The 16,605-nt window shown below is 43.8% G+C and overlaps 1 protein-coding gene across 1 annotated transcript in view; it reads right to left on the bottom strand.

The window, feature by feature from the left end:
- Sorl1 (sortilin related receptor 1) overlaps window positions 1–16,605 on the bottom strand; it is a 159,462-nt gene that overhangs the window by 129,242 nt on the left and 13,615 nt on the right. The window contains exons 2-3 of the mRNA XM_033764392.1: window positions 12,222–12,338; window positions 4,773–4,898 (exon numbers count right to left, since the gene is read on the bottom strand). Coding sequence (XP_033620283.1) covers window positions 4,773–4,898; window positions 12,222–12,311 — 216 coding nt within the window. The 5' untranslated portion in view covers window positions 12,312–12,338. The remainder of the gene's footprint in view (window positions 1–4,772; window positions 4,899–12,221; window positions 12,339–16,605) is intronic.

Genomic DNA, 16,605 nt, shown 5'->3' with positions numbered 1-16,605 from the left:
CTCTCCTAATCCACTCTTATGTTTTAACCAGAAGCTCTCTTTCCTCATCTTCTGCAGGGCTCTTCCAGTCCAGCTCCCCACCTCCCACCCCAGCCATGTCAGACCTTGATTCTTCTTCACAGCTTCCTCTACCTTCATTCACGTTTGACCCTCAAATAATCCCGTATCTCCTCCATCCTTTATTAATGTGGTTTATCCTTCCACACAGCTGCAACTATTGCCTCAGGAACAATCACTGCATGCCTGCTATCATTTGGATGTGGTTTATCCCCCACGGGCTCATAAATCGGAAGCTTGGACCTCGGTGTGACAATGTTAAGAGCGGCTGGAACCTTTAAGAGGTGCAGCCTTGTGCGAAGTAATTGGGTCATTCAGGGTGCTGCTTATAGAAGGAACTAAGGTAGTCCTTTCCTCCCCACTTCCTGGCTTCCTGTTGCACCTCTCACATACACTTCTATCCTAAGACCATCTACCATGACTGTATGCAGCCAAGGGGGCCTGCATCAGAGGCCAAGTTGATGGAGCCACTCTAAGATTTTCATCCTCCAAAACTATGAACCAAATAAAACCTCTCTTTTTTAGAAAGTATCCAGTCTCGGATATTTATTACAGTGACAGAAAACAGCCTAATTCAATGACTTTCATACTATAGGCTAACTCTGACTTCTCACCGGGATTCTACTTTCATTATTATTGTTACCTTCTCATCCATCTCCACTTGGATGGATCAGGATATTCCACTGGGTTTAAAACTGAATTCTTCAACACATTTCCACCAAAATCCAATTCTCTCTCCCCATGCTCCAAGTTCCAACTACACTATATCCCAGCCCCACGATTCAGTCAGTCCTGGATTTTGACTGCATCTCTCCCTTCAGTTTCCATTTTCAAGCAGCTACTTACCAATTAAGTGTTCCTCTAAAATCTTTTTCAAAACCTGTGCCTTCCTTCCTATTCCCAGTGCTACTTGTGTGGCCTGTGTCCCTGTTAGACTATGAGCAAACAGGAAGCAGGCATTGGGTTTTGTTCACCCTCATAACTTCTAGGACTAGCAAGCTGTGAAATATGTGGAGGGGGTTAAGAGATTTAAGTGAGAAACTGAGCAGCTTCATTGGCCCAGCGGTTCCTTTTCCATGCTTTTTTCTAATCTTTCCCTTCTGATCCATCAGCATATTTCCAGGAGACATACTTTCCTAAAAGACACCAGTTACTTCCCGACTTAAGAGATTCTTCCATGGCTTCCCACAGTCCTCAAGGTAGATAATTATCTCCATCTCAAAATGGGGCCAGGTAGATATTATAGAGTGACTCAGTGCAAACCCTCTATCCCTGAGAAGCAGTTTCCTGACTGTCCTGCATGGAAACCACATGTAGGCACTATTAGTACTGTGTGCTAGGACAGCTTCCACCAACTCTACTCTACCTACTGACATTATATATCCATCCATGAAGCTCCATTCCTAATCCAAAGCACCCCACGAAGATTGCACTCCTCTGATCCAACCTCCCTTATTCCTCCAGGTCTCCTTAGCAACAGGTTCCATACATCATGGACACATGGTGCACCTTGCTGCTATGACACGTTACACAAGCACACAGTAGGAAAGAACAGATTGTCCCACACTGCCGTTAAGTCCAAGTATGCCTGGATGTCAAGTTCACTGGAAGCCAACCCCACAAGTCTGCCAATAGTGCTTCTCTGCAGATGCTTCCTAAACTGTGTGATCTCAGGAACATCTTCACCTCCTCCCACTTCTCCAGCCCTGTCTGCAAGCACTTAATATTCCAGAGGAGCTACCTTCTTTTCCTCTGAAAATACAAATACTGTACTGCTACAAAGATAATAGACTGAGCTGCAAAATGTATCCACATGTTATCAACACAAGTGACCGTCTCTGGTTTTGAGGGCAGAAACCAAGAGTACAGTGAGAGGGAGGAAGGGTAGAGCAGGCAATGAGGGAAGAAAGGAAAACAGAATTGTTTACAGCTTTACTTACAACCAATCTCTGCCTGGGAAATGGCAGGCTTCGTTCTCACTTCTGCTAAGGCTGAGGCTGTGAAGCCCCACTGCACTTCAGTGGTCCTTTTCACAGAAGCCAGAATCAGTTAGACACTACCCGACCCATACTGGAACAGCCAGGTGGCAGGAGCTGCACGTTGGTTCAGGGAGCAGCACATAGGGGACTAAGAAGAGGAAGTGGCTCTGCAAAAATAGACCTGAACACTCGTGCCCTGCAACCACTCCTTCTGCATCAAAAGGCAAAGCCACAGGCTGGAGCTGGCTGCCTCCTTACATCTTCTTTCCTCTTCCACAAGCACACATTCCCTTCAGCCATGCTGCTCTTCTCCCTGATATCTTAAGCCTCCAGGGAAGCTGCTGACATTAGCTTCAAGTGCTGACCTGACCATTTATGGGACATTTTTACACACATGACTTGCAGGGGGCGCAACACCCTGCTATTGACAGGGAGGCACCCAGCCCAGTGTGGTTTATCTGCAAATGGTAGGTCTGGTGAGGTAATTTGCTTTCCACAGGACAGAGGAAAAAGTCACAAAAGCAATCAGCGTAATAAGAATCATCACTTCCTTCCTGAAATGTCTCGGGAGGGTAAGAGCTTTCTCTGGGGAACTACAAAGCCTCTAGCAAAGTCTGCCTCCTTGCCCCAGCCTGCTCCAGGCCTTGGGTCCAGCTATATGGGGTTCTCTATGAAGGCAGCATCTCTGATCTCCTAACTACCCACCACACATACACAGCCAACGTACTCCACAAGTAAGCTAAAGTGCATCACTCAGCATGGCAGACAGTACTCAGACTACACATTTGTGGCACATGTGACCCCATCTCACCATGCAACACCTCAACTTCTATTGCAGTCATCCCGAGGTTCTTCTGCCCTCTGGCCCCAAGGCCACAGCCCCTGTTGAGCCTTCTGCTGACCTAATGCTCCAAAATCCCCTGACCCTCTGCCTGCACCAAACTTCCTCTGTGGGTCCCCAGCATCATCCTTCCTCCCTTCAACTCTTCAGATTCAAGGTGTGAGCAGTTCCTTGCTCACCACGGAAAAACAACTAGCAGGAAGGAAGATGTTAGCCATTTGTAGGCATCTGGGCCCTAAAGGTGGGAGGAGCCAGATGGAGCCGAAAAGGGAGCGTGCACAGTAGGGCACTTTCGAGGTTGTGGCTTCTGCCACAGTCAGAGAAACAATGCAGGAATCTAACAGTAACAACAAAGATTAAACTGGGCCTGACAAAGTGAGCAAATCCAAGTGTCATTCGCTTCTTGCCAGGCAGGGACACGGGGATGTATGTGGCACAACCAGAAACTGGGCCCTGAAGGGACCCCCCCATTTCAGGAGTCCAGAGGAAAGTGAGTGGGGGTGGGGAGACCAGGCCAACTCTGGAGCCCCTAAGAGCAGGCCTGACAAGGCACAGGGAGGAGACAGTAGTGAAGGGACACCACGGCAAGCTGTCCCATCCACAAAGCTAGCTCCCTCCACTGCTTTCTCTTGGCTTTTCATCTCAGGGGAAAACTGCTCACTTGCCCTGCAGTTAGGTAAGAGAGGGGAGGGAGTTCCATCTAACTGGGGCTTCATTCTGAGATCATTAGGCAGGGCTGATACATAACCAGTATATACCAGTAATAACTATTCAGTTATTATTTTTTTAATTGCTCTGCACCAGCTGCTGCTGGGAAAATCTCTGAGCTGCTCCTCCTAAAGCCCCCAAAGCAGGGCCCCCTACCTCAAAGATGAATGCCCACCAGGGAAGCCTCCTGGACCCAGCTCCCTCCAGACAGTGTCTGTTCCAATTGGTCAGGGCTTCAGCCACACCACTTGCTAAATATTTTGAGTGCAGCCTCTATTAGGAGATCACAGGCAACCTGAGAAGCCAGTAGTGGAGCCCTGGAAGAAGGACCTTGTGGTCTCGCTCAATGAGCCCATTCTAGGTAAGGAGAAAGCAGCATCAGCTCCCCTTACCTTAGAATACTTCTACTACTAACTAGTGTTTCTACAAAGGGTCTTTCCTCAGAAGAAGCCATTTGGCCCTAGAAATAAGCTAGCAATATAAGAGGGGTAGAAAGCAACCGAATACAACTGTCAGAGCTAAGAGCTACCAGACCAGCAGGAAGGAAAGCCTTGCAAGCTGCTGGGTTTCTGCCTTCCCTCTCCAACTGCCTGGGGGCCCAGTGTCAAAGCCTCCTTGAGTCCAACTTCCTGGGGGCTCTGACCTAAGAAACAAAGCCTCCAGGAATGTCACCTGGGAAAACAAAGCAGGAGGCACAGTCATATCTGCTGCCTTGGTTTTCTTTTCTATATTTATATAGGTTCAGAGAAGGGGAAAGAGGAATGTACAAACACACTCACATCTGCATGCATCCATGCACACACACCCATGCTGCTAGCAAACCAAGAGCTCAGCAGCTGCTCTTAGAAACTGTGAATCAGACTGCCATGCAAGACCCAGAGTAGCTGGGAAATATTTTTGTCATGAGTGAGTTGGGCAATTTATTGGTTGGCAAATTTTCTGCGGTTTAACCTGCTCTTGTTTGTCTGGAAATCCTGCCTGACCAGTACTCGCCTGCCTGATTATGCATAGACCCACCCTGAGAACTGTACTTTGTCACAATCTCCCAGGTTAGTAAAAACAGTTACTGGCTACCAGACACACTGCAAAGACTACAGGGCTCCATCGCCCAGCACCCATTCAGAGCGGCAGTCTCCCCAAAACACAGTCCTGTAAAGTCCAGACTGTCTGATCAGCAGCTTCCTTACCCGCTTGTTGTCTGCAGGACTGTGGTAGAACTGGGCGATCACAGCTTCACTGGTATTTCCTATGCCAAAGTTCAGCTTCTCTGAAATCTTACTGAATGATTTTCCATAGTCGTAAGACACGTACACCTGGAATACAGAGAAGAAGAGGAAAAGAGTTGGTTGAGGAATCAGTCAGGAAGATCTTCACTGTTCCGCCTCCTTCCAGCATCCCACTCTGGATCCTGCATATAGTTCCCACTAGATCCTTGATAACATGATTTACTGAATGGTACCAGATAGCTCAAAAAAGGGAAGCAAAGGGCTGGGGATTTAGCTCAGTGGTTCTGGCACCTGCCTTGCAAGCGCAACGACCCGAGTTCGATCCCCAGTACCAAAAAAAAAAAAAAAGGGAAGCAGAGTACCTGCATATCTGTCCCCAAACTTGTGGGAGGCAGAAAGCATTGGAAACACTGCAGCTACCTCTACAGTAGTGTGCTGGCCTCTTTTGGGGGCAAAGCTAAGTCCCTGAAGCAGGGAACAAATACAGAAACAACAATAATATCCCTAACACGGCCAGGTTAAGTGTTTAACACATTATATCCAGAAACAGTGAGAATATATTCCTCTGAAGGGTAAAAGGTTAGAACTTTGTTTTGCCATCTGTGGAAATGACTCCAGAAGAGCAATATAATCCTTCATCCCACTCCTGGGAGGTTCACTTCTTAGAGCATCCTATGCTCAGAGAAAGAAAACCCTCATGGGCCTCCATGAGATGAAAGAGTCCTAAGTGATTAAATATGCACAGAGGTATAGCTCATAGTAGAGGGCCTGCCAAGCATACACAAGGCCCTGGGTTCCATCCCCAGCACTGAGAAAAATAATCAGTACCAGAATCCCTTTCTGCACTAGTCTTTGTGATTCTATGGCATGGGAGATGACAACAGCAGAAAGAGCCATGTCCGGGCTTACAAAATTTATTTTTCCACTGCTTCCTGGTTCCTGGCACTATAGTAACCACATTGATAAAATGAAGAAGAATCATCATTCACTGAGTGCTTACTGTGTGCAGAGACGGTACTAACCTCTTCCAGTGAATGAGTTCAAGGAATTCTCACAATAATCCTATGTGGCAAATGTAACTGTTAAAATCATTTTACAAAGAAGGCAACAAGGGCTCATGAGATTAGGTACTTGCCACGGTCATAACATAGAAAGTAAGCAGCAGACTGGTATCCTGACTTGGCTGCATGCCTTAAGGCAGAGATCTCAAAGCCATTATTATCTCAACTCATGGAGAGAAGCATGGAAGTTGTCTGATAATACAGACCAAGATTTGACTACCTATGAGACGTGAAAAGTAATTAATATAATCAAATGCCTAAAAAGAAAAACCCTGATAGATGACTGTAATAGTGATAATCATAACTTAGTTATTTTTCAAATGATTTATGGGAAAAAGAATTGAGGACATACTAAAGAAGAATGTTATATGAATCTCAAGAAGAACAAGAATTACTGGACAAATCCCAAAAACTATATGCCCAACACTTCCCATCTGATTCCACAGCAAATATGCCTGAGAGTTTCAGAAGAGCCAGGGACTGTGCTAGACACCAGAAGCGCAAATATAAAGACTAAGGAAAAATATGGAAGATGGGCATGTAAATATGTGAATGTTTGCTGACACACCCTGGGTTAACAATGAAAGACTGAGATCTGTACACAAGAGAGCTAACAAGGGTCATTAACATTTAATAGAAGTCAAGGCTAGAAGCTGCAAAGACAGAGACTCTGCCTTTTTCTAGGTCACCATGGAAGGAACTACTAGAAACCCACAGCCTATGTTCCCAAAGACCAAAAACACAGGAAGGGATTCCCATGAAAGCAGCTTCAGGAATTCAGCAGGTTGAGAGCTCACAGATAATCTGTGACAAAGTGGGACTTTCTCACTTCGATTTCCCAGGCCAAGAATGGACACCAAGTCCCAGGTAGGTTCAGAAGTTGTATGTAGAAAACTAATGGCTTCTCAAACAGAAGAGGCCCTTGCTGGCTCCAAAATCTCATAACTTGATAATCCACTATGATTTAGTTCTTAAGAGGCACAAATGGGATATATGCTACAGGGTAGCATTTTTCAGAATTCAATAATTTTTGTATTATCATTTCTCTTCCGCTTTAAAAATCCCACAAGTTAGTTTTACCTTCAGGACACCTGGAACATAGCAAGTAGTCAACAAGGACTTCAGCAAAGAATAAGTATGAATATAAACCAAAGAACTACTAAATCACTGTGTTAAATAAATGAACAAAAAAGTGAACTAAATGAATCAGTGAGTGACAGAGAATATAGTTGCTCTTCCATATCCTCAGGGGGCTTAGTTTCAGGACCCCATGAATACTAAACTCTGTAGATGGTCAAGTTCCTTATATAAAACAGAGTAGTATTTACATATAACCTGCCCATATCTTCTGTATATTCTCAATTATCTCTAGAGTACTATGTAAATAGTTGTTATACACAAGACAAGTGTGCACATGTTCAGTACAGATGTAATTGTTTTCCTACAACTTTCAATTTCCTGGTGGCAGAATCATAAATACAGAACCCACAGATACGGAGGGCTATTGCTGTTTTCATTTAAGTGAAAACAAAAACTAAGACTCTTAGAAGAAAATAACTAACCCAGGGTCCTATTGCTAGTAGGTTAAAAAACAATTGTCACTTTTTTCCAATTCCAATCTAGTCATCTTCTCAATCTGCAAGTCACCCTCTTGGAGAATGCTCTCTTCTCTGTACTTACATTCCACTGCACACCAAATGCACAGTCTTAGCACTAGAAGTGCTTGCCAATAAGAAGAAAAGACCTAACCAGCAAAGTACAGAGCTGGATTCTCAGCCACTGTTCCCATTGTGTACTTGGAGGTAAAACCATTCTCACTACTGAAAAGCTCTTTCTTATTTCTCCCCAACAAACAAAACCCACTTACAGTTATTTGAGGTTAAGAGTAAGTACAAGCCAATCATGGTAGAGCACTCCTATAATCCCAGCTACCCCGCAGTTTAAGGCTAGCCTAGGCAATTTAGCAAAGCCCTGTCTCAAAAAATCAAAAGGGTTCTAGATGCAGCTCAGTGGTAGAGTACCCCAGGTTTGAACCCTACTGTTGGGAAAGTGGGTGGGAATAAGTACATAAGGGTCCATCCTGTACCTGAAAGCAACTATAGACTGCTCATCAACTTGCCTTACCTTCTCTGGGTTGAACAATTCCAACATAGTATTTTTATCCATCCTCATAATTCTAATTTTTATTTGATTGACACAGACCATAGGCATCCAAGGGCAAACACCAGGCTCAGGGCTGGTGCAGTTATTCGCTTGTCTCTACACAGAACAGCATACAAAAGGCCTTGACTGTGTTGGGTTAAACTTCAGCAGGCTAACTGCTTTGAGGACTCCACACTGCATCTGCAAATGTGAGTTCTGCTCAGGCTATCTTTGTTCACAGCAGTAAGATGCTGCTGAATCACTGTCCACTGTCATCTTCAGGTAAACCGGGGCTGACACCCCATACATACTCCCTCTTGTGGTACCTCCACAGTTTGTTTCCATCCACACATAGCTTTCTGCACTAATTAGTCCTCTCTGACCTCAATATGACACTGTTCCCTGTAGACCAAAATTTAACGTGGGAAGAGTTACTAAGCTGCCCATAGTTGCTAGTTACATCATTTTCTTTCCTACAGTGATGGTCCTCTGAAGTGAAAAGCTTAAAATTCTTTTCCTTGTACTTTAAAACTATATAATAATAATGGGGGGGCTAAAATGTACAGAAAACAGCTCTACATCTGGCACTATTCCCAGGCTTATACAGCACTGCTTCTCAAATTTTAATGTGCTTCCAAATTACCATCCAGCACAACACTGGCCAATGCAGGTTTTGATTCAAAAAGTCTTGTGGGACCTGAGATTGTACATTAAGCTTCCAGAACATCCTTACGTGGCTGATCCACACAACACGCTATGGCTAACAAGGTTTTACAAGTACTGTCTTGTAAAAGTGCTGTCTTGTACTGTCTAGTTTGGACCTTGAAAGTCCCCCAAGACTCATGTGTTCAAGGTTTGGTGGTGTGAGGGGGAGGTGATGGAATTTTACATGATAGGCACCCAAGGGAGGTCTTTAGATCACTATGGGTATAGCCTTGAGGAAATGTCAAGGTCCTAGTCCCCTCCCTCACTGTCTTTGTCGCCTGGCTTTTGATGTGTTTGTGTTCCACCATTTACTCCCCACTACTGCCAATCAGTATATCTACCCAAGACCTAAAAACAATGGTGACAACAATCATAGACCAAAATCTTCAAAACTGTGAGCCAAAATAAACTTTTTCTCTTTATGTGCTGATTACCACAGGTATTTTGCTACAGTAACACAAAGCTGACTAGCACCAAGATCAAATAGGAAGATTAAAAAAAAAAACTAGTCCAGGAACAGATTACCCATGAATGTCAGAGTCAGGATTCCTCAGCCAAACACCAGCCTCCCAGGGGCTACCAAGTTCTACTCTGTTAGCAAGGTCTGGCCCTGCAACCTAGTCAAATGTGGAAGGCACAAATTATAACATCACACCACTGTGGTGTGACTGGGGGGACAAATTCTATCATTCATCATTCATGCATCTTCTCTGGCTGATCCTGATTTTGTTTCTTTCTTTCTTTTTTTGAGACAGAGTCTCACTATGTAGTTCCTTGAACTCATTATGTAGCCCAAGCTGGCCTGGAACTCATGGCAATCCTCCTGACTCAATCTCCCAGGTGTTGGGCTCAGGCATGAGTAATCACACCCAGTAATCCTGATATTCTTATGGATAGTATCTCTAAGTAGTAGTTCTTTGGCCAAATGCTGATGCAACTGAGAACTTCACAAATTATAACATGAGAAAACAAATAGGAAATGTCAAGATAAACTACATCTATTGCTTCATTTCATCAACTTATAGGTAAAAATCAGTTTTAGGGATGTCATTCCTTATAGAATCACATTGGCACAAGTACATTAGGTGATAATTATATTTTTCTTGCTCAAGAGCAAACTCTCTGGGATTCCAGCTGCTAGATCCACCCCATTTCATATATTGAATATGCATGACCTTGGCCATTCCCCACAGTTCACATAGGTCCATTCTGTATAAATTATTTCCCTTCAGACTTTTAATGGAGCCTTAGGAACCATCCTTGCAGTCTTTTTTAAAAGAAAATTTGGATTGTTACTGTTCCAACACCACCAACTCTACCTCTGAGTCACAGTTTATTTTTGCACTAACTTTTCACATTAGAACATCTCAGTTTCATCTGCCAATTCTTTAACATAGTTTGTATACAGATGGAGAAAATTTCTGCCATCCCTATTTATTAACTCTGGCCATTAATTCTCCTTTGCACTTAATCTTATCTTATATTTCATTTCAAAATAATTAATCACTTCAAACGTTCAATGGATTCTTAGTATGACACACTCAAATATTTAGGCACAGTAAGAGCTAAGCTGGACAGACTGGCAATACTTAAAATCACGACCCTTCTGGTTCACCCAGCACTAAGGGGACAGGGGTGCCACGACATGGGGCTCTCATTGCTGAGCCCAAACAACTGGGTCATTTTGTGATAGTGCAGTATCATACAATGAATACATGATGGGGTCTTAATCTTATCACCCTCAAGCTTACTCACTGACAGGCTGAATAAACCCAAGTGAATCCTTTTACGCCTCTAAGCTCCTATTTGTCCAGTAAAACTATGAAATAAGTATTAAATTGCTTTACCTAGCTTGTAAACATTCATTCATTCATTCATTTACTCATTTTCTGGTCAAATAATTATTTTAAAGCATAAAATCCCTATGGAGGATTTTTCAACAGAGCAGATTCCTGTGCCAAAGAGGGTTATGTAGAAACAATACTGTTCTGAACACATGCACAGGTGCCTATGGAATGTCATGGAAGCAGCAAGCATTCACATGTGGCTGCCTGTGACCTTAGATGCTGCTTGTGAACCCTGAGCACATTGAGCAATGAGTCAAAGTCACTGCCCTAAACTACTCTAGCCCTGCTCCAGAGTGCTATACCCACACCAGCTGTGCTTCCCCACATGTCATGGCTCAGAACCCACCAGGGGCAAAGCTACGCATCGTTACAGGCAGCACTTTTCTGGCCCTCCCTGCCTGTGGCTACCTAATTTAATTCACTAGAAACAGCCCAAGGCTCCCTCTGGTCTTCTTGCTTTGAACACATCCAACCCAGATAGTAGATATAAAAGAAGAACATGGAGATACCTACATTCAAGAATTACAAGTATATCCTTAAGGCTGATGTAAAGTGCTAACAAATTCATCAGGTTTCCTAGGGCCAAAACACAAGATACCCAATGCTTAGTGTTTTACTCTGTCCAGGCCCTCACCCTTATTACCATAGCAGACCCCAATCCAGGGCAGGGAAGGTTCCTCTTGCCCACAAGGAGAAGTCTGGAACACAGGCTACAGACTTAGGAGCTCACGGCCAGCTCTGACCCTCTCATATGTTTTACTTGGCCCAGACAGTGTTGGTAAAAATGATACATTAGCTGCCAACTTGGAAGTTTCACATAAACATCCAGACCTCTCGAATTCTCTTGAAAAAAATCAGATCTGACAACACTGGACCCAGCGTCCTAGATCCAACCAGAGCCTAGAACTGATAAGCAACAATCCATACTTCTTCCTAACACCTCTACATCACAGAGACCAAGTACCAATTGCCACATTTAAATTAAGACACAGGAATGTTTCTTGACCTTGAATCTCTATCAAAACTGAAGAGAGGGCCTACTATCAAGCAGGTCACAGACTTGAAGAAAAATGGGACAAACTTTTACTCTTTGTGGATGTAGAGTGTTGTGAACTTAGAGCTGACTTCCTTCCTCTCCTTTACCTGCCTACCCTCTTACAGGCCTTGGATTTTGTAATCCTTGTCACTTCTTGGTCTATTGGCTAAGATCAAATGAGTGTGTAACTTTTGGTCTTCTGTCTTTAAAGCACCTAATCTATTAAACATAGCCAGTAGCCAATGGTGGAAACTAAGAAAATGAAAGAAACCATTTCAGCAGTTCACACAACTATCATAGGTTAAAAGACATTGGCACGTGGAGAAGACCAATTAGATGAGTGAGCAAATTATTGAGCAGATACAATAATCCAGACCACCTAGTACTTCGCCAAAACAATCACACACTGCACACATCTGCTTGGAACACAGACTGCAACCCTCTGTGTTCAGTAAACACAGGATCTATGTATTATTTCCCTGATTCTCTTTGCTGTCATATAACTCACCCTGCCCATTCTGTAATTATCCACTATTTTTTTCTGGCATGATAATCTCAGAGAATCAGAAAGGGCATGTTCAGGGCACCAAGGAGTGCCCAGAGCAACACAAATACTTACATCACTGCTCTTGGGCCTCGCCAATGCCAGGCTATCCCGGGCCAAGGCCACAATAACATTGCTTTTCTCTCCAGCCCAGTGCACCACCATCTGATTGTGAGAGTCATTCAGACTGACCTGAAAGAGATAAACAGGAATCAGGAACCGTGGTTAATGATAGCCATACACATTCAAAATCAAGTCTCCCCTCCTCTGTCACTCAGAAATGACAAGATTCTAAGTCATGAAACACTGGGCCAAGATGGTCTATTCTCCCCACCATGGATACTCTACCACACTCAGCTTCTCAAGAAGAAAAACTAGTCTCCAGTTTACATTCAGTTATATTTGTGTGTAGCTGGGTTGCAGAAAATCTTCTCAGGATTTCATTGGCATAATCTATTCTTTTACCTGTTGATATATTGAGGCTATACTGACATAGCCTCAATCTGGTTACTCTGATCATTACTCTGTGTGTGTAACATGCATTTGTAGTAAACTGAAACATCTCTTTTAAAAGAAAAAAGGAAAACTTCACCAGTGGTTGGGAAGGGCAGGGAGGAGTGACAGAAAGTGGTTATGGGCTCATAAGAGTAGCTGGACAGTGAGTACAGTGCTTGCACCTCATGTACAAAGTCCTGGGTACACAAAGAAAAAAAAGCAGTCGGACAGAAGTAATGACTTCTAATGTTCTACAGCAAAGTGGGATAACAATGATCAATAAATATTAATTGTACATTTCAAAATAGCTAGTAGAGAAGATTTTGAATATTCTCAACACAAAGAAGTGATAAATGTTTAAAGTAATGAAGATGCCAGTTGCCTGGACATCCGAGTTACCTGATAGTTACACACTGTATACATCTATTGACATAGTACACTGTACCCCATAACTATGTAATTATGTTCTAATAAAAATTTCCTCAAGTAAAGAAATATTTTCTAGAAGTCAACAGAATTAATCTTTGGATTATTGCTAATATCAGTTCCCAGACTTTTTGTAAACCAGTAAAAATAAAAATAGATTAGAAAGGCCAACAGAGAATTGGATAGTGATTTTCAGTTTACAGGTAAAGACATTAACAAAAACATCCATGATGTCTGAAGTTAACTAACTAGTTTCTCAGTCTTCCTCTAATTCATGAGAATACCAGAGACTAACTAAGCTTTGTGGCTGCAAGATGAGGTCCTGGGACAGAGGGTGGTCAGGACCACTACAGCCTGTTTTCTTTCCCTTTCTGGACCCAGACTGCATTCAAAGGACCCCAAAGTCCTAGAACAGTGGTGGTGAATCTTTCAGAGCTTTCAATGATAGAAACAGCTTGCTATAGCAGGCATGTCATAGGTTGGCCACCAGTGACCTAGAAGGTAGCAAAGCCAGAGGACAGAAGGAGCCTGTGTCTCTGAGAAGGTGTTCCTCCGATCAGTAACTTCTCAGAATCAGGAGATCTAGTTACACCGCTGAGGTTTGGAGATTCATTTGTTAAAACTGAGGAAGGATATAATCTCAGAATAAAAAAAAAGTTCTTTTAGATGGTTATTTTGCCCTACAGGAAAAATAGCTACATCATTTTCATTTTCCTTATTTCACCATTCCATCTGTTGGCTGTGAACATATGCTGTCTTATTTCACTGTACACTGATGGACACCAGTTCAAGGACAGGCACTTCAGGACACCTGAGTTACGCATTTCACCTCACTTGCATGGACAACAAATGGATGGGAATACTAACAAACATTCTGGAAGCTGGTGCTCGTCCCAAGTGTAGAAGCAGGATAAAGCCCCCAAATCGGGAGCATGTGTCATCTCTATTACTGACCAACGTCAGAGATAAGTCTATTCCACCAGCCACCTCAGTTAACTCAGGCACTCTGGGCAAAATACTGACCTCAGAGATGCCTCTTCAGGGTCCAGCCTGAACAGTATACCCCTCCTTCCCCACGACCAATTCTTTTTTTTTTTTTTTTTTCCGGTTTGTTTTTTTTTGATACCGGGGATGGAACTCAGGCCCTTGTGCTTGCGAGGCAGGCAGAAGAACCACTGAACCAAATCCCTGGCCCTCCCATGACCAATTCTTGAATGAAGTTTAAGTCTGAGCCAAGCTGCCCTTAAAGCTGTCCTCTTAGCGCAGCTCTGCCACAGAAAACCCTCCTCCCAGACCTCCTTTCTCCATCCTTCCTTCCCTTCCTCCCCTACCACTCTCGGATGTCACAAGAGGGCACACACCTGGACCACAAACACATCAGCCAAGGAATTAATCCCTAACGACTCTGCTTTGGGCTTTAAACACCTGCATCTAATTTGATCCAGGATACAAACTCTTTTCAAAAGCATTTGAAATAAGATCTCTTCAAAGAAAAAGACCCTTGATATTTTTTAGGAAAACATGCCATACCAAAAAGTCACTTCTCATTCCTGATAGAAGCATCCACAGTGAAGTACAAATAAAAAATATAAAGTATTAGGCCGGGCGTGGTGGCGCACACCTGTAATCCCAGCACTCGGGAGGCTGAGGCAGGAGGATCTCTGTGAGTTCGAGACCAGCTTGGACTACATAGTGAGTTCCAGATCAGTCTCATCTACATAGTGAGACCCTGTCTCAAAAAAAACCAAAATAAATAAATAAATAAATAATGAAACAGGAATATGAATACTAGTTTAAAATAAAGAGATTTTGGCTTTAATATAACATTCTGGGTGTTGTTTTAAAAAAAAAGTCAGGGGCCAGGGATTTAGCTCAGTGGCACTGCACCTGCCTCACAAGAGCAAGGTCCTGAGTTTGATCCCCAGTGCCAGAAAAAAGAAATCAGATAGCTAACACTTTACCTGATACACTGGGCATGTGCAAAGGTACTGGCTGATCTCCTTCTAAAATGTGTCTGGCCAGGAGCGACAAATGGAGGGAGTCCTCTGTGCCTGTACTGGATACATAGCCTCTTGGAAGAAGAGTCAGGGAAGGGAGGGCCTCTTATACTCCGCTAGACTATTTGACAACAGGGGACTTCTGGATAATCCAATGTTTTTCCACCTGGCCCCCAGCGGAGCAGGTTGGTCCTTTCCTACCCCAAGCGCTGCTCGGGGTGTGACAGGCGGAGACATTACCGGACCTTTGCATTTAAAGAATTAATAAAAATTCCTCATTTGCCTGAAAGCACCGTGAAGTTTATAACCTTGACGCTTTGTAAACCCCTGCAAGGGTTTGTGTCCTGCTATAGCCAAACAAACCAACCTAAGTCTGTATTTTAAAGTATGCAATTAGGAATGTGCCACCGGGCCTTACACTGGAACTATGCAGTTCCCTTGGCTACCGAATTTCACAAAAGGGAAATAAACAATAGAGAAAATAAAAAGCATTCCCTGGGCTATATTAACCTCAAGGTCACCCATATTAATGACAGCTATTCCACATGAACATTCCTGACTTCAAGTAAACAATCTGTCTAGGACGAAAAGGTCAAAAGTGCCTTTCTGTGGGTTGACACAAATGCACTTTTTTTTCACTTACTCTTGCCTAGAAACTGAAATTGTGGTTCCCAAGGTTGATTTTCTAATTTGAGCTTGAAGTCTACCTTGGATCCTCAGGGATCCATCCCTGCAGCAATCCCTGAGCCCAGACTGTTTCGAGGGTCCTTACTCTCCCTGAGGCATCATGTCAGGCTGTTACCAAGACCACAGACATCCCCCACACACACCCCACCCGCCATCACACCCCCACTCAAAATGGGTCCCACCACCAACACCCTGCAGGCAAGAGAATAGGAGGACACCCAGGAGAATACCCTTTAGAATATCCAAGAATATTTCCTGAGGTCAGGGAGAAGGGAGAAGCTGGCCCAGAGGCTGACCCAGAATCAGAGAGCACAGGACACCAAGAAGGACTCCACAGGCCTGTCTCTCCCCAAAACCCTAGAAAAAAAAATTCCGTGAAAGGTAATTCCTTGGGTGAATGCCAAATCATGGAGGTCACTCAGGGTTTTGGTAGAGACTCAAGCACCCTCTAGAGGCAATGCTGGGGTTTTGAGGCTGTCTGGGGGTGGGTAGGGGGCTGCTTTCACCACACAACAGAACAAGGCCTCCAAGACCAGCTTTCCTGGGAGCTGCGAGGAAGCCCCGGGTGACAGGAAGCTTTCCCAAGAGCCTCAGCGTCTCTTCTTCCTGTCTGTCAACCCTGAGGGAATCAAGTCAGTCTTCACTGGCTACTTTGGATCTGGGGTTTGAGGAGAGAAAAAGGACCGTCTTTTCTTCTTCTGGAAACTCCTCTGTGTTCTTGAGCCCTTTTGTCTTAACTTATCTGAGTCCTCAGGCTGGGGATTTAGCTCAGTAGTTCTGCCTCCCGCCTCGCAAGCACAAGGACCTGAATTCAATCCCCGGTACAAAAAAAAAAAAAAAAAAAAAAAAAAAAA

This window comes from Fukomys damarensis, unplaced genomic scaffold (assembly GCF_012274545.1).
Source record: "Fukomys damarensis isolate Sample0158 unplaced genomic scaffold, DMR_v1.0_HiC HiC_scaffold_16, whole genome shotgun sequence".
Taxonomy (NCBI): domain Eukaryota; kingdom Metazoa; phylum Chordata; class Mammalia; order Rodentia; family Bathyergidae; genus Fukomys; species Fukomys damarensis.
The sequence above is the reverse complement of the archived record's forward strand: the minus strand, read 5'-3'. Positions and strand labels throughout refer to the sequence as shown.